Genomic DNA, 19,245 nt, shown 5'->3' with positions numbered 1-19,245 from the left:
ATGAAGGGTGGGGAAGTAGCATTGCTAGTCAGAGAAAATGTTACAGCAGTGCTCAGGCAGGACCGATTAGAGGGCTTGTCTACCGAGGCCATATGGGTGGAGCTGAGAAACAGGAAAGGTATGACCACATTAATGGGGTTGTATTATAGACCACCCAATATTCAACGAGAATTGGAGTAGCAATCTGCGGAGAGATAACAGACAACTGCAGGAGACAGAAAGATGTCCTTGTAGGGGATTTTAATTTTCCACACTTTGATTGGGACTCCCATGCTGTTAAAGGTCTAGATGCGTTAGAGTTTGTAAAATGTGTTCAGGGATGTTTTCTAAATCAATACATAGATGTACCAACTAGGGAGGATGCAATATTAGATCTCCTATTAGGAAATGAGTTAGGGCAGGTGTCGGAAATGTGTGTAGGGGAACATGTTGGTTCCAGTGATCATAACGTCATTAGTTTCAACCTGATCATAGATAAAGATAGATCTGCTCCTCGGGTTGAGGTTCTAAAATGGAAAAGGCCAAATTTGAAAAAATGAGAAAGGGTCTAAAAAGCGTGGATTGGGACAGGTTGTTCTCTAGCAAGGGTGTGACTGGTAACTGGGAGGCCTTCAAAGGAGAAATTTTGACAGTGTAGAGTTTGTATATTTCTGTCAGGATTAAAGGCAAAGTGAATATGAATAAGGAATCTTGGTTCTCAAGGGATATTGGAACTATGATAAAGAAGATGAGAGAGATGTATGACATGTATAGGCAACAGGGAGGAAATAAGATGCTTGAGGAGTATAAAAAGTGCACAAGATACTTAAGAAAGAAATCAGGAGGGCTAAAAGAAGACACAAGATTACTTTGGCAGTAAGGGCGAACGATAATCCTAAAAGCTTCTACAGGTATGTTAAGAGCAAAAGGATAGTAAGAGATAAAATTGGTCCTCTTGAAGATCAGATTGGTCGGCTATGTATGGAACCAAAAGAAATGGGGGAGATCTTAAATATGTTTTTTGCATCTCTATTTACTAAGGAAACTGGCATGGAGTGAACGGAAATAAGGCAAACAAGTAGTGAGGTCATGGAACCTATACAGATTGAAGAGGAGGAGGTGCTTTCTATCTTGAGGAAAATCAGAGTAGATAAGTCACCAGGACCTGACAGGGTGTTCCCTCGCAGCCTGAACGAGACTGGTATTGAAATTGCAGGGGCCCTGGCAGATAAATGTAAAATGTCGGTATCTACAAGTGTGGATTGAAGGATAGCTCATGTTGTTCCATTGTTTTAAAAAGTACCTAAAAGTAATCCGAGAAATTAGAGGCCGGTAAGTTTGACATCATATCTTTATTTAATTTCCCAGTATCACCGGACACCTTTGCATTAAGATCCCGTGGTCATCATGCAACTGCTGTGAATTAAGTGTTTAGCATTACTGTGTCTATCCTGTTATTTCACTGGGAGTGAATGTGTCCACTCACTGGCTTATCGGGATGGTCACCAAGCAGGATGTACGGTTCACAGTAACCAGCACAGTTCCACTCCAAATCTGGTCAGCCAGAGTCACGGCTCCATTGCAGTCTGACTCAGTTTTGCTCAGATCTATATCATACGCGTATAACCTGCAATTCATCATTTATTTCAGGTAGGAAATCGAAACGGGTAGGGAAAGTACTGAAGAGGATTTTACCAGCCGGATTATCGAGGGAAGATGATAGGGACAAGGGAAGCAATGTACCAAAACAGGGTCAGATTGAGAGCAATGTCCCAGAATGCAGTACGGCCGACGAGGAAGTGGAGAAAATTCAGCCCAGAGACACCGATCAGGACCCTGGAACCGGCACAAGTGAGGCGACTGCCTGTCAGCTCGGAAGCTCATTGGAAACTGAATTGTCAAGTCCCCAACAAGGAGCGGGTGAGTGAAATATTAGGGTGATGTGTTTGCAGAATGTGGCATGGAGGAGGGTAAATGCGATTCCTTGTTGGAGGGTTGGTCAGAGAGAGGGGGAATGTGTGGGTGTGGTACATGTGGAGTAGTGGGGCAGCCGTTACCCCACTACAGGAAATGTACGACCTGCTTTGACGATTTACAGGATGTGCATTGGAGGACATGCAGTTGTCCAGATAAGAGAGTATTTCCAGGATGTGCATTAAGGGAAATGTATTCGCCAGGATGGAGAGAGTATCTCTGGGAAGCGCATATTACCGTCAGTCCCAGCATCTATTGCCAATCCAAAATTGAAATAGGTGAGTGGGCCGTATGCGGGATGGACTGGTTTGCATTAAACATGGTCCTTTATTAAAGTAATGGCAAGGACATTGTTGGTTCGATTTTAAGGTCAGTGTTGGAGATGGAGAATTAATCCATTTTTGTGTCTGTGAGCAGGTTCAAGTCATGTTTTTTAGTTGAGTTGGTTGAGAGAGGTGGAGACGAAGGATATCTGAGTTCAAGCCTGTATTTTCCTTTTTATATTCACAGATCCAGAGTTCACGATCTATGACCTCCTGGCAGAGGGGGAGGAATATCGACTGTACCAACTGACAAAGTTCTACAGGGACAGAATCAAACAGGCTATTGAAGAAAAGGTTGAAAGACTTGGCTGGGTGTTGACAAAGGAGGGACATTTCAGTAGAGAAGAGAATGAGGTGAGTGTAGTGTTTGTATTGTCAAAGAACTGTATAGTGTATGGTGACCAAAATTAATCTTCACGTTCTTGGCGTTCTACATGGTAATGGAGACTTTGGTCTCTGACTTGTCTGCAGCAGATCTGGTTTCAGCTGTTAAATTGGGGAGCACTGGGAACTACAGGTTCAGCCTCAGCTTTTTTTTCTCTCACACCTGCTGCATTTATCAGTGTGATATAACAGCTGTGGCTGCTTATCTGGACCCTGAATAGACATTGAGTCTGAAAATAATTTCAAATCTAGTCTGAACCGTCGGGCAGATTCATCACATCCCGTTAATCCAGGATGAATATTAAACTGTCAGATTGTAAACTGAGACAACCGGCTTCACTGCTGTACTTGACAGAGGGAAACCTACTAACCGCACCTGATCTTGGCTTCGTGAGTTCCCAAACAATGTGTGGCTGATCTGTCATAGTCCCAGAAAGGTACAGCACAGAATCAGGTCTGTTGGCCCATCTATTCAATGCTGGAATACTTAACTATGTATTCCCATTGACCTTCACCGGGCCCTGGTGCTCTATACTCTTATCATTTATGGATCTATTCAGACTTCTCTTAACCGCTTGTACTGCCTGCGCTGCTGGCTAGTTTCACAGTACCCTCTCCGTCAACAAGTTTCACCTTTGTACCCCCTGAACTTCTCACCTTTCACCCTTTACTGATAACCTCTCGTTGGAGTCTAGATCTCACTGTAAGCTCTTGTAGTCTTCCTCTTTGTCCACTGCACCTTCCCAATGTTGGTGTCATCCGCAAATTTGCTGATTCTGTTAACCATAATTTCATCCAGATCATTGATAGAGATGAAAAACAACAACAAGCATGGCACCGATCCCCGTGACACTGCACGAGCTAAAGGCGCCAATCAGAAATGCAACAGTCTATAGTCACGCTCTGTATTCCTCCAAAAAGCTAATGTCTAATCCAGTTTACTACCTCATCTCGGATGCTGAACAACTGAAACTTCTTGACCGACCTGCTATGAGGGAAATTGTCAAATACCGTACTGAAGTCCATGTAGACTATATCCACAACCTTGGCCTACAACAACTTCCTCGAAAATCTCTATGATATGTTAGGCGTGAAAGACCATGCACAAAGCTGCTATCTCGTGACCTCAATAGTCAATATTTTGACCTAAAAGGAAGAAGAAAGCACAAAACATAAATCTGCTGACTGGCTGATATCTCACGATCTCAGAAATCAACAGGTTGTCCTAAAAAGGAAGAAGGTCAACAGGTTGTCCTGAAAGAGAAGGGGCAAAATTAAAGAAATCTGATAACTTGCTGAATATCTAACTGAGGAGGTACAGGGACACACCGTTTCAGGTCACTCTCCTAGGAGCTCACAAACAGTGATTGTCTTGTCCTAGATCTGACCTATTCAGCCATGTGTGTTATGAGAAAATCAAGTCCGTTATACCCGTGAGTTACCCTGTTCTCATTAGGATTCATTGGCGCTGTATGTAATGAATCAGACAGGCTTACCCAAAGGTAAGAGAAGTAATTTGTAAATATGTATGTTCATCTTTAAAATCATCGCCTGAAGACATCGGCTTCACTGGAAAACCATTAAGTCAAGTCACTTTTTATTGTCGTTTTGACCATAACTTCTAGTACAGTACACTGTAAAAACGGGACATCGTTTTTCAGGACCATGGTGCCACATAAAACAGTACAAAAATTACATTGAACTACGCAAAAAACAACACAGAAAAAAAAACTACACTAGACTACAGACCTACCCAGGACAGCTTAAAGTGCACAAAACAGTGCAGGCATTACAATAAATAATAAACAGACAATAGGCACAGCAGAGGGCAGTAAGTTGGTGTCAGTCCACGCTCTGGGTATTGAGGTGTCTGATGGCTTGGGGGAAGAAACGGTGACATAGTCTGGTCGTGAGAGCCCGAATGTTTCGGTGCCTTTTCCCAGACGGCAGGAGAGAGAAGAAATTGTATGAGGGGTGCGTGGGGTGCTTTATAATGCTGTTTGCTTTACTGATGCAGCATGTAGTGTAAAGGTCCGTAATGGCGGGAAGAGAGACACCGATGATCTTCTCGGCTGACCTCAGTATCCGCTGGAGGGTCTTGCGAACCGAGATGGTGCAATTTCCGAACCAGGCCGTGATGCAGCTGCTCAGGATGCTCTTAATACAACCCCTGTAGAATGTGGTGAGGATGGGGGGTGGGAGACAGACTTCCCTCAGCATTCGCTGAAAGTAGAGACGCTGCTGGGCTTTCTTTGCTATGTAGCTGGTGTTGAGGGACGAGGTAAGATTCTCAGCCAGGTGAACACCAAGAAATTTCGTGCTGTTAACAATTTCTACCGAGGAGCTGTCGATATTCAGCGGGGAGTGGTCGCTTAATGCCCTCCTGAAGTCAACAACCATCTCTTTGTTTTGTTCACATTCAGAGGCAGGCTGTTGGCTGTGCACCAGTCCGTTAGCCGCTGCATCTCCTCTCTGTTAGCTGACTCATCGTTCTCTTAAATCTCTTGCTACATCTCTTTCACAGCTGTAGCTCCTCAGACCTGGTAGCAGTGAAACTGAGGGATTATTTCACAGTGCAGTGGACCATCAGGGAATTATGCTGATTTATTCCATAATTGTCCATTATTCGTGTTATGGCAAACCTTTCCAATTCCCTACTGGTCACTGTTCTGGGAGATCAATCATTCAAACCCGGGACATCATTCCTCTTGTTTCTCAGAGCGATGTCCTAAGCCCATCCATGTTCAGTTGCCTCGTCGATTACCTTAATTCCATCATCGGTGTATGTTCTGGTCAGACCACTCGTCTGAGTGCTAGCGGTACCGTGTAACCCAGTACTACCTGTCGCATGGTTGGATGGTCGGTGACTAAACCAGCTCCCCCACCAGGCTGGCCTGGTGAGGAGGGTGGCTAGACCCCCAGCAGGACGAAAAACAAGCCATCTAGAAAACAAGTGCGGAAAGGGCATCCCTAGCATCGAAGCTTGGTCTGGCCAGTCACTGCAACAGAACTTCCCCCAGCCGTCCTGGACCCAACCTGGCTTCTGGATCCGGGACGGGATGTCGAAAGGGTGGATCTGGACTGGTGCAATGCCCTACTCACCTAAAATCCACTCACGCACACGGTTCCTTTCTGAGGAGTGGGGTACCACCGCACTAACTGACTGAAAGGAAACATCATCATCCTACGGGATCGAGGGAGAGAGGGAGAGAGGGAGGGAGGGAGGGAGAGGGAGAGGGAGAGGGAGAGGGGAGAGAGAGAGAGAGAGAGAGAGAGAGAGAGAGAGAGAGAGAGAGAGAGAGAGAGAGAGAGAGAGAGATTGCTTGAAGACAGTTCAATGCTTAATTCATAATTCCTCAGTAAATGAGGAAGCCCATGCCTGCATTCGGGAAGTGATCACCATTTTACAGCATGAGTGTGCCAGGCAGTAACCATCTCCATTATAAGACGGCTGCACTGACATTTCTTAATGTTCTGTTGTCTTTACACATCATAAGACCATAAGGTATCGTGTTACGAACCCCGTAACTGGGTGTCTTACCAGCAAAGAAAGAAGTGTCCGTTGGAGTCTGGTACTATTTTCAACAGTATTTATTAGTAAAAACAAAAATAATATCAATGCAAATATACAGATAATATACATCAGCAATAGTAAACCTAAAAGTGCGGGTATAATAATAATCAATAAGAAACAAGCTCTATCATTGTCTAGGGTATAATGAATTGTCAGATGGAAATATAAAGTTCAATTCAGTTCATGCAGGCTGCGGTAGTTGCTGGTTGCTGGTTGCAATTGTTGGGGGGGGGAGAGAGAGAGAGAACGTGTAAGCAGTAACAGCTATTGTCTTGCCAACCTTCCTTTACGATTTTGATCCATCGATGCGTCGTTGTTGTCGCCATTCAGGTATGACCCCGCCATCCTTTAGCTAGAGCGTTCTTCTGTGGTGGACTCATCACCCCGGCAAGGGTGGACACACACACAAGCCCCCACCGTTCTCGCTATAAAACACTGAGAGTTAAAATTTACTGACCCTTCGTTTGGTCTTCAATCTCCCACCTTGTCTCGTGGGTTTCTGATGTTCACTAGCGTTTCTCCTTGTGCATCTGAGGGTTGTTGCCCCAGACCTCACTTTTATCCCCACTCACAGGGTCTCAGGTGTCAATCAGGTTGGGATGATATAACCCAACAAATCAGCTCACTCTGGTTGCCCCCGAGGGGTTTCAATAAATAGAACAGTACCAAGTAAACAATCCTTCTCCAAAAGACAATAGCAGTAATCAATGGTTTTGCTCCTCTTTGTCAGTTGTGTCTCTCTCTCATTAACTTTCATAAGCTGATATCAATAACAACTGCCCTGGCAGCTTTCCTGTGTCTCTCTTACTTCCTTGATAACAGCATCGAAATTGTAGTGATTTGCGATTCTCCAAAAGAGGAGGGGGCATGGGCAACTCTGCACTCTTCTGCCCATCAGAGTTGTTCATCCTTCGTAACAATCGGAACACAAATAGGCCATTAGGCCTGTTGATTCTACTCCGCCATGACATAATGGGTGATTTATATCCCTCTCAACCCCATTCTCCTGCCTTCTCCCAGTGATATTTGCTTACCTCACTAGTCAAGAAGGTACCAACCTCTGTTTTAAACATACCCAATGACCTGGTCTCCGCAGATGTCAGTGCCAATGAACTATACAGAGTCACTACTACTCGGCTAAAGAATCTCTCATCTCAGTTCCAAATGGACGTCCCTCTGTTATGAGGCTGTTCCGTCTGGTTCTAGACTCCCCCACTTTGAAACATCGTCTCCACATCCTCTCAATGACTTTCAATATTCCACAGGTTACAATTAGACTCCCCTTCATCCTTCCACACTCCAGCCAGTCCAGACACATCCAGGAATAATTCTCATCAAAATCAGGTTTAATATCACTGGTTCTGTTAGTTTTGATGCCTCTCTGGACCACAATGCCATCACATATTTTCACTGATCAGGGGACTAAAACCGTTCACAATATACAAGTGTTGCCTGGCCAGTGCTAGTTCTTGTATTCTAATACTCTCAAGATGAATGCTAACATTTGTTTTTGCCTTTCCTAACATTGACTCAACCTGGAAGGAATCCTGCACTAGGTCTCCAGAGACTCATTACAACTCTCAAAAATAGTCTATGTCTTCATTATTTCTGCCAAAGTGTATGGCCATGCATCTCCCTATACTACATTCAAATTGCCACTGATTTGTCCAGTTTTTTCATCGGTCTATGTCCTCCCGTGAAATCCCTGCTTCCTCAATGCTTCCTGTCCTTCCCCATATCTTCATAATGTGCGCAATCTTGTCCATAAAGCCGTCAAATCATTGACATAACGGAAAAAGAAATTGTCCCAAAACTAACCACTGCAGAACAACATTTGTCACTAACATCTAACAAGAAAAAGCCCCATTTGATTCCATTTTGTGCTTCCTGACAGTCAAACAAAATCTGTCTGGAGATAATCATGGATCCTCCATCCATGCTAGTATCTCTCGATTGGTGAGTAAAATCAGAGCTCATGGCATTGGGGGCAGGGTTTCAACATGGATAGAAAACTGGTTGGCAGATAGAAAGCAAAGGGTAGCAGTGAATGGGTGTTTCTTAGACTGGCTGGAGGTGACTAGTGGGGTACCACAGTGCTCTGTATTGGGACCACAGCTCTTTACGATTTATGTCAATGATTTAGATGAGGGCATTGAAATCTATATCAGCAAGTTTGCTGACGATACTAAACTGGGTGGCAGTGTGACATGCGAAGAGGACGTTAGGAGAATACAGGGAGACTTGGATAGGCTGAGTGAGTGGGCAGATACTTGGCAGATGTCATTCAATGTGAATAAATGTAAAGTTATCCACTTTGGAAGCAGGAACAAGAGGGCAGAGTATTGTCTGAACGGTGTAGAGTTAGGTGAGGGAGAAATGCAAAGAGACCTAGGAGTCCTAGTTCACCAGTCAATGAAGGTGAATGAGCAAGTGCAACAGGCAGTGAAGAGGGCAAATGGAATGTTGGCCTTTGTTACAAGGGGAATTGAATACAAGAGCAAGGATGTTCTTTTGCATTTGTACAGGGCCCTGGTGAGACCACACCTGGAATATTGTGTACAGTTTTGGTCTCCAGGTTTAAGGAAGGACATTCTGGCAATTGAGGAAGTGCAGCGTAGATTCACTAGGTTGATTCCTGGGATGGCAGGGCTGTCTTACGCAGAGAGAATGTAGAGATTGGGCTTGTACACGCTGGAATTGAGGAGATTGAGAGGGGATCTGATTGAAACGTTTAAGATAATTAAAGGATTTGATAGGATTGAGGCAGGAAATATGTTCCAGATGTTGGGAGAGTCCAGTACCAGAGGGAATGGATTGAAAATAAGAGGTCAGTTATTTAAAACAGAGTTGAGGAAGAGCTTCTTCTCCCAGAGAGTTGTGGAGGTGTGGAATGCACTGCCTCGGAAGACGGTGGAGGCCAATTCTCTGGATGCTTTCAAGAAGGAGCTGGATAGATATCTGATGGATAGGGGAATCAAGGGATATGGGGACAAGGCAGGGACTGGGTATTGATAGTGAATGATCAGCCATGATCTCAGAATGGCGGTGCAGACTCGAGGGGCCGAATGGACTACTTCTGCACCTATTGTCTATTGTCTATTGTCTTGTCCTACTGTTGGCCCTTAACTTGTTAAACTGAATCATGTGGGGCACCTAGTCAAATGTCCTCGGGAAGTCCAAGTAAACAACTTGCCCTGACTCTCCGTTGTCGCCCCAGCATGCTATTCTCTCAAAAACTTCGAACAGATCTGTCAGAGAAGATTTCCTTCCATGGACTTTGGCCTTTTTTCTTCATGTGCATCCAAATACCCCGAAACCTTATCCTCAATAATCAACTGCTGACATCTTCTCAAACGCTGATCACACTAACTGGCCTATAATCTACAGAACCATTCCAAAATCTAGTGATTCTTGAGTGATCATTAGTAATATCTCCACAATCTCTTCAGCCTCCTCTTTCAGAACCAATCGGGTCTGAAAGCGCCTTCTCCTTAATAATTCCAAACACACTCACTTCGGCCACGACATTCTCAAATATCTGGCACGTTCTAGTGTTTTTTACAGTGATGACTGACGCAAAATATTTACTAATACCTTCCGCCATTTCCTTGTCCCCTGACAGTACCTCTCCACTGTCATTTTCTAGCGGCCCAATATCCACTTTCCTCTCTTTCACTCTTCATATATCAGGCGAACTTTTTGGTAAGCTATTTTACTTTATTCGCTAGCCTATCTTCATATTTCATACTTTCTCTACTTACAGCTTTTGAATTGCCTTCTGTTGGTTTGTAAAAACATCCCAGTCCTCGAGCTTTCTACTATATATTGTAATACTCTGTGCCCTCCCCTTTGCTTTTGTGCTGCTTTGAATTCCTCGTCAGCCACGGTTGATCATTCTCCCTTTAGAATAATTCTTCACCTTTGTGATCATTTGTCCTGCGCCTTCTGAATTGCTCCGAGAAACTTCAGCAAATCCTGCTCTGCCATTGTCCCTGTTAGTGTCATTTTCGAATTTATTTTTGCCGAGCTCCTCTCATGCTTCTGCAATTCCTTTATTCCACTGAAATACTGATACATCTAACTTTACCTTCTCCCTCTCAAACTGCAGTGTGAATTCTGTTATTTTATGATCACTGCCTCTTAAGGGTTTATTTAAAGACAGACAGACAGACATACTTTGTTGATCCCGAGGGAAATTGGGTATCGTTACAGTCGGACAAACCAAGAATAGATTAGAAATATAGTAAAATAAAACCAGAAATATTTAAATAATAAGTAAATTATACAAAGTGGAAATAAGTCCAGGAGAAGCCTATTGACTCAGGGTGTCTGACACTCCAAGGGAGGAGTTGTAAAGTTTGATGGCCACAGGCAGGAATGACTTTCTATGATGCTCAGTGTTGCATCTTGGTGGAATGAGTCTCTGGCTGAATGTACTCCTGGGTCTAACCAGTACATTATGGAGTGAATGGGAGACATTGTCCAAGATGGCATGCAACTTGGACATCATCCTATTTTCAGACACCTGAAGTTCCCCAATAAAATCTGGTGCAATACACAACACAGCCGCCACACGCGCCTTTCCTATAGTGAGCTCAACCATAAGCTTCTCTCAAAAGCCATCCCATAGATATTCTATACATTCCCTCACTTAGTATTCAGCACCGACCTGATTTTCCAAAACTACTTGAATATTGAAATTCCCAATGACTATTTTCACTTTCTCCTTTTCACACATCTCCTCTCTCTCCCGTTGTAATTTGTAGCTCACATCCTGGTTACTGTTAACATGCCTGTATATAATTTCCATCTGGATCAATTTACCCTGTTCAGTTTCAGTGATTCAGGGTCAAGAATCAGGATCAGTTTCTTAACCATCGTCCAATCTGCTATCAACTCTTCCTCAGGAGTTTTCATTTTAAATGAATCAAACCATCCCTTTCACCTACCTGCTTATCCTTTCGATCCAACTATAAACTTCATTAAACTACGATTCAGTGATGCCCACCATCCATTTTTTTTGCTCTCTTGCTCTCTCCTCTCTTCCATTCTTGTTGTCACATCTTTTTGATGTAATGCTGCACATTGACAGATTAAGGAAATTAATCAAATTGCATCTACTGCAGGGTGTCAGTAAATCCTTATTCTTACACAATTTTGATTTAGAATTTCCTTCAGTTACTGTTTCTCTGTTAATGACTGAACCCAGGGAGGATGAGGCATCAGCCCAGTGACTGCATCAATTCTGAAGCTACTGTGGCCATTAACAGATATTTTCCTGCACATTCTCCATGTCTGTCTGTCTGCTCCACAATAAATTCATTGTTTTCCTTTTATAGAAAGTCACTGAACTGACAGAGAAGGGAAACCGGGCAGAGAGTTCCAGACTCTTCCTCAGTTTGGTGAATGGCAAAGGCTCCCGGGCCCGGAGGACGATGTGGGAATCCTTTCTGATGTGGAGGACTGAGTTACCGAAGTTGGACAGAATACTGAGGGAAATACAGGAACTCGGTACGTTAAAACCATGCACTGAACTCAAAGGGACATTGAAATAAACATTTTAGTTACATTGATTATTTTAGCTCTGTTTCCATGGATTTTGTTTTCAATTTAAACAGGTCCTGATCCACAGGAATACATGAACATCGCCCAAGGGTTATCTGAGTTATACATTCAACTGATCGGTAAGTGATGAAATGCTCAGTTCAAACCACATCTGAAATGTTAGTCTGTGACTTGGCAAAACCTGCGAATCAAAATTCACCATTAGCCATTCGCTGACTTCTGAATTCAAGTAACAATTCAAAGAATCTCTCTTTGCAACCTGAATATTCTACATTGTATTTTTCTAATAATCCAGCTGTTTGTTCTGCTGAAATCTTCACTCCAGGTCCTCACGCTCTGGGAATCCCCACACACCCTAGGCAGACTCCTGAGACACTGTATCATCCAGTCCAGATGACTTTTCTATCTTCTTATCTATCAGCTTCCAAGCCCCTTTTCCTTTATAATAGCACTACATGCAATTCTGTTTGCAGATGTTATTTACCTTTTGTAATTCCGCTAGTGACTTCCACAGAGTTTGTCTGGCATTTCCTTCTCACCCATTAATGCAGCTACAACATCATTTTCAGCAGTCCGATATCGACCCTCTCCCTATTTTTCCTGTACTCTTTATATGTATGGGAATGAGAAAAACATAAACTTTGTTATCCTTTCTTACATTATTGACCATATCCTTGCATTTCCTGTGCATTCATGTATATCTAGGAGCACCTATAATATAGTTACCTCCGACATGACTGAGACAGTAAATTCCAGCACCCACAGCTCTGTGAAAAAACTACCCACAATTGCTATAAATTTACCCCATCTGACTTTAACCAATTGCCCTCTGATATTAGACACCAGTCTAATAAAATATTAACAAACAAAATACAGACTGTCGACCCAAACTCTTATCTCTCAAACTTGTACACCTCAGTCAGATCCTTATTGTACCACCAAAGTAAACAAATCAAGTTTATCAAACCTCTACATGTAGCAAATGTCATCGAATCCAGGCAACACCCTGATGAACCTATTCTGCACCCTCTCTAATCCTTCCAAGAGCTGGACCATCAGAAGTGAATACAAATCTCCAGATGCTCCCTAAAACCATAAGACTTAGGAATTCGGCTCAGTGAATTTCCTCCACAATTCCTCTGAACCCCATTATTATCCTGCCTTGTGTAAGTGTTGATGCTCTTTCGAATCATGAACATACCGACCTGTATTTTAAATATATCCAATGACCTGTCTTCCTCAGCTGTCTATGACAATACTTTCACAGATTCACAAACCGCCAGCCAAGAAATTTCTCCCATTGCGGGTCCTCGCCAGCCAGGACAATTCACACAGTTCCCAAGCGTGATAATTTTCTGTATGAGCCTCCTGTCTGGAATCTTGTCAAAGACTTAACCAATATCCAAGCAGAACCATCCATGTGTAACTTCTTCTATTATCTTTCTCACCCCATGGAGGAACTCAATCAACTTGGCAAGACGCAAACCCTGCCCAAATCCTCGCTGCTGTACCCCAAACCACCTCAAGCATTCTCTCTTTCATACTCTCATGGGGCAGAAGATTTAAAAGGCTGAAGGAATGTACCACCAGCCTCAAGGACAGCTTTAATTCTGCATTTATAAGACTACTGAATGGTCACCTACTATGTTATTATTGGCTGTTAATAATAATAAGCCCAATTTTATATATATATAGTAACATCATGCATCTCATAACTAATAACAACTCACTTAGATAACCACAATATACTCACAGGAGAGCAAAAAGAATACCATTTGGGTTTGAACAGCAGATAACAGATTAGGTAATTCTATTTCAAAACCTGTGGAGAGCAGAAATCTTTCAGTGATATATTGTCTGTCAAAACATTTATCTCATCCCGAAACGTTGACTACTCTTTTTTCACGGCTGCTGTCTGACCAGCTGGGTTCTTCCAGCGTTGTGTACGTATTCTTTGATCCACAGATCTGCAGTTGTATTTTTGTGTTTTGATTCTGTCCCTCGCGTGTTTAAGAGAAGTTCCAAATATATATAAAATTCATACAATACTTGTGAAACTTCTACAACATCTGATGAAGCATTGGCGTAAGATAATTGTCCTATTAACAACCACAAAGGAAGAACCACCATCATCAAAATAAATTGACGGATTTTCCAGAGCATCTCAGTTAGCCTAATATGGTTCTGTCTAGCTTGAAATCCGCTCATAATTTACTGAAATGGACAAAAATCAGGTATCAAATCAGAAACAAATATGAATTATTCCTTGACACATCTATGCGTTGACGAATTGAATTTATTTGCTCTTGCATCAGTAAACCTAAAGCAAATAATTCAAATAATGGAACTAATTTCCAAAGATATAAGCAAGAACTTCGGACTAGAAAACTACAGAACATGAAACACAAAGCAAGGTGCAGTAAAGCCAGTGGAATATCAAACAGAGCATCAGGGTGCAATGCAACAGAATATGAAACATATATTTAGGATATCAATTAGCAAAGAAAATAGATCATCGTGTGATAAAGTAAAACCTTCCAACAAAATTTACTTCATGGCTGAAGAAAATCTGAATTTACATCAAGAATCCTGCAGTAATTTAACTGAATCTCATGACTTGCACAAGCACAATCAAGTGGTGGACAACATTCACAAAAGTCTTGCTTAAACTACAACTGAGGAAAAACACAATAAATTACTATAGCTGTGTGGAATGAGCTTCCTGTAGAAGTAGTAGAGGCCAGTTCAGTTGTGTCATTTAAGGTAAAATTGGATAGGTATATGGACAGGAAAGGAGTGGAGGGTTATGGGCTGAGTGCGGGTAGGTGGGACTAGGTGAGAGTAAGAGTTCGGCACGGACTAGGAGGGCCGAGATGGCCTGTTTCCGTGCTGTGATTGTTATATGGTTATATGGTTATAAGTACAAGCCACTTGTAGAGTTTTGAGGCCTCTATTTGTCTGGTGAGATCATGGATTTGCACCTTCTCCACGCCACCGATGTCCAAGGGCTTGGCAGAGCAATGTGTGTTTCAGTTCCTTGCTCAAGGACACTACAGTGCCTAAGCTGAGGCTCGAACTTGTGACCATCAGATCACTAGACCTACGCTTTAACCAGTTGGCCTCACGCCACCTGGTTAAGAATTAGAGTCCTTCATATCATACGGTGACCGATCATTATTTCAGATAGGATAATCCATGATAACTGTTCGAATATAATTTCACAGGATAAACAAGCAAAAACAACTTTTTAAATATGTATAGCCATTCCAAACACACATACAGAAATGAAATAGAAAAAAAAACACCAGAAATATGCTGAATTAAAAGGAAAAAATGAAAGATCTATGGAACAGGTTATTCATTATCCCAACCGTAATATCGATAACCGGTATCATCCCAAGGACTTTACACAATAGTGTTAACCAATTAGGCCCACACGGCAATACGTGTAAAACTTTGAAAACCCACAATACTATACACCGCGAGAATAGTCTGATATTTTCTATCAATTCAGACATGAGTGTGCTTGGCTCTGCCCGTACCTCAAGTTTTACCAGTTTATGCTAAGAAAATAATAATAATAATAATAATAATAATAATAATAATAATAATAACAACAACAATAATAACAACAACAACAACTTATTTATAAAGCACCTTTCATCCAGACGATGCCTTCAAACCACATCACAACGGGATAAAGTGCAAACCAGAAAATAATAGACAAAATTTTGTCAGTGGTAATATACACCTCAGAATTCTGCACAGTACTGTAGTTTTAGCTGTTGAATTATACAGTTTAGGAGCACAGTTCCAAAAACAAAACCATGATCTCCCAATGATCCTTTGGCCTTCTACCTTATTGTCTGCCTGCATTGCATTTTCTCAGCAACTGAAACACTGTTTCCCTGAACTATTCTGTTCCGTTTTTCCTTGTACGACCTCATTGCACCAATGTGATGAAATGATCTGTTTGGATCGCATGCAGAAAAGTTTTCCATTTTACCGTAGTGCATGTGACAATAATAAACCAATTGATCGATTTATTGTTGTCAATAATACTGTGCCCCTTGGTTGTTTAAGATTGTTATAACCGGGGGTGGCAGTGGGGATGAGCTGACTGGCATATCCTGCGACACCTCTGGTGCCAAGCTGCCTCAGTCTCTGCCATTCCTTTGTGTTCATCAGGTGCATGGAGAGAGGGAGCTTGCTACATTGGCAAAAGCTTCCTCTCCATATCGTAGTGTCCCGGCCTGCAGGGGCAGGACATCCACTTTCCACTCTGACAGACAGAGGCCTCATAAGACAGCGCCCCACACTCCCACAGCAAGACTGATGAGTAGCGTTTGCCAAGACTTCACCGCCATCTCCCACAAACATGATGTACATCACTGAGACAGACGCTTGCGGTTTCTTCCATTAACAGAGATTCCATCTTTCCACCAATCCTCCATCACTGCGATTTAAAACTACCCATTTTCTTTATTGTTATTGCGATGGGTTATCGATCCGCAATTCCATTGTGTTTGTCCTCCAGATGCTGCCCGACTTGACTATTTTACGCATATTCTGCTCCTGTTTTGATGCAAGAGCAGTGGACGCCTGTGACTCCCCAGTGTGCAGCTTTGCCAAAATGCACAGTGTCCTGCTCTCCATATTTCCAAACTTGAACATCCTCTGCTAGTGATGCAAACAATGCTTTGAATACAGTGAAGTGTTGTTGTAACGGGAGAACAGCCAGGGTTGGAATAGGATATCAGGGGAATGTTCACCTTCACAAGTCATTAGTACCAGAACATGAGGATTGGACATTTTCTGGGACATCCATCGCTCTCAGTTCCAGTGTCTGTGAACAGAATTTTACTTTCTGTCCTAATATCCATGGCAGCATTAAATTAATTCAGGTAATCTCAAACACTGAATGCTGAAATGCACTTATAAAATTCTTTGTCAGTTGGGCCATTTAACATTTTGACGATGTTCTCTGTTCCCATGGAAGATGTTCAACAGAAACACAAGGAGACGCTGCGGGCACAAACTGAAACACTGAGAGTGAACACGATCCTGATGAGGGAGAAGGTGAAGGTTTTCCAGCTGGCTGATCGATACGCTGAGCTCACGGTCATTTCTACTGTTCGAGATCGGACACAGGTGGAACAAGAGCTGCTGGCAAGAGGCAGAGTCCACGAGGAGTGGCGACAGAAACATCTCCGCCGAGAGTTGGAAAAAATCCGGACTGATCAGTTACTCCAAAAGAGCTTTTCCCGGAGTAAATCCAAATCTGGGACTTCGGCAGCAGTGGCCGGAGTCCCGGGGATAGGGAAAACAACGATGGTACAAAAGATCGTTAATGACTGGGCCACGGGGAAAATATACCAACAATTCCAGTTTGTCTTCAGTTTTAAATTCCGGATTTTAAACACCATTAATTGTAGAATAAACCTGAAGGAACTGATTCTGGATCAGTATCCTTACTTTGGAAATTCCCTGAGAAAGGTCTGGAAGAACCCAGAGGGATTATTGTTTATATTCGATGGTTTAGATGAATTCAAACACAAAATCGATTTTGCGGACTGTCGGAGAGCTACAGAACCCAAGCACCAGTGCCCAGATCCCGAGTGGTGGTGTGAACTGTCTGACATTGTGTACAGTTTAATCCAGGGCAAGCTGCTCCCAGGGTGTTCAGTGCTGGTGACCACCCGCCCCACTGCGTTACGTTTATTGGAAAAGGCAGAGATCGGTATCCGGGCTGAAATCCTGGGATTCGTTGATGAGGAACGGAAGGAATATTTCATCAGACATTTTGAAGATCAGACGGTGGCGGAAGCTGTTTTCAAACACGTGAAGGACAACGAGATCCTGTACACCATGAGCTACAACCCCTCCTACTGCTGGATCCTCGCTCTGGCACTGGGTCCCTTCTTCACACAAAGAGTCAGGGACCCACAGCGAGTTCCCAAGACTATCACCCAACTGTACTCCTACTATATTTACAACATCCTGAAAAACCACAGCCGTGAGATTGAGAACCCCCGTGATGTGTTACTCAGGGTTGGTCAGATGGCCTTCAGAGGAGTGTCCGAGAAGAAGATTGTGTTTACAGATGGAGATTTGATCAAGTACAATCTGCAGCCTTCCCAGTTCCTGTCAGGGTTCCTGATGGAGCTTTTGGAGAGAGAGGATTCTGCCAGGAATGTGGTGTACACATTCCCACACCTCACCATCCAAGAGTTTGCAGCTGCAGTCGCACAATTCCTGAACCCACATCCCGTGGATATCCTGAAATTCCTCACTGAAGCCCACAGCACGACAGATGGGCGATTTGAGATATTTCTCCGTTTTGTTGCTGGACTCTCCTCCCCAATGACAGCTCGGGGCCTGGAGGAATTTCTGGGTCCATTTCCTCTTGAAACAGTCTGCCGGGTGATTGACTGGGTGAAGGAGGAGGTTAAACGCCAGAGTGAAAACACAGAGAGTGAAGCCGGTAAAAGGAGCCTCCTGAACACATTACACTACCTGTTTGAGTCTCAGAATCGTGGGCTGGCTCAGGCCTCACTGGGATCGGTGGAAACACTTTCGTTCCGTGGAATGACACTGACTCCGATTGACTGCGCGGTCCTGTCTCATGTCATCGGACTCTGCGATACAATAACACACCTCGACCTACAGAAGTGCCACATTCAGTGTGAAGGAATCCAGCGGCTGGGACCCGGGCTACACAAGTGCCAGGAGTTGAGGTAACTTGATTTATCTCTCACTCTGAACTGTGAAACTGTCTCATTGTGTTGCTTCAATGTAAAGGTATTTGGGTTAAACTGTGATAAATCAGATTGTGATGAACTGTGACTAATGCCCAGGGGATCGGTCAGTAATTCCTCAAGGACGGGAGGGTTCTGTGGTTCCTTGTGAAGGAATGTTGGAAACTTCATCAGATCAGTGAACAACGGCCATTGGTTTAATGGTAGTAAATCACAGGAATGGCTGTGTATCTCTCTGCCTGTGTCACGTCCATTGATAATGTTCCTTCTCACTGTTACTGGGACAGGAGACCGTCAGCAGACTGTCCCAGTGAGAAGGAAAGAAATACCATTGTGAGGTTGTCCTCCGCTGCCCTTCCCCGTGGGTGACTTTGCTCACTAACAGATATGCAGAGAGCGAGGGCGCATCTCCTCTGGGCCTCTGTTCAGACCCAACACACACGTACAAAAAATTTTCTGCATTCTCTCGTCTTGTAGGATTGTCGATTGTCGTTTAGCCTTGGAATACTCCTGTAGGACTTTTCATCCCAATCCCCCTTCGATTCTTAGGGATCTCGTCCCAATCCCTATTCCTCCTGTGAGCTCTGTATTACCCTTTCCACATCCTCCAGTAACATGTCTTTTCCCCACCCCCCTTCCGGTGGGATTTCTCTTCGCCATCCCCCTTCATCCTGTGGGAAATCTCCTC

The 19,245-nt window shown here is 43.4% G+C and overlaps 1 protein-coding gene across 1 annotated transcript in view; it reads left to right on the top strand.

Moving 5' to 3' along the window:
• The window catches only part of LOC132388669 (NACHT, LRR and PYD domains-containing protein 3-like), a 60,016-nt gene that overhangs the window by 26,287 nt on the left and 14,484 nt on the right, over nucleotides 1-19,245 (top strand). The window contains exons 4-8 of the mRNA XM_059961043.1: nucleotides 1,630-1,899; nucleotides 2,464-2,630; nucleotides 11,574-11,745; nucleotides 11,853-11,918; nucleotides 16,799-18,536. Of these exons, the coding sequence (XP_059817026.1) occupies nucleotides 1,630-1,899; nucleotides 2,464-2,630; nucleotides 11,574-11,745; nucleotides 11,853-11,918; nucleotides 16,799-18,536 (2,413 nt within the window). The remainder of the gene's footprint in view (nucleotides 1-1,629; nucleotides 1,900-2,463; nucleotides 2,631-11,573; nucleotides 11,746-11,852; nucleotides 11,919-16,798; nucleotides 18,537-19,245) is intronic.

This window comes from Hypanus sabinus, unplaced genomic scaffold (assembly GCF_030144855.1).
Source record: "Hypanus sabinus isolate sHypSab1 unplaced genomic scaffold, sHypSab1.hap1 scaffold_377, whole genome shotgun sequence".
Classification (NCBI taxonomy): Eukaryota; Metazoa; Chordata; class Chondrichthyes; order Myliobatiformes; family Dasyatidae; genus Hypanus; species Hypanus sabinus.
The sequence above is the reverse complement of the archived record's forward strand: the minus strand, read 5'-3'. Positions and strand labels throughout refer to the sequence as shown.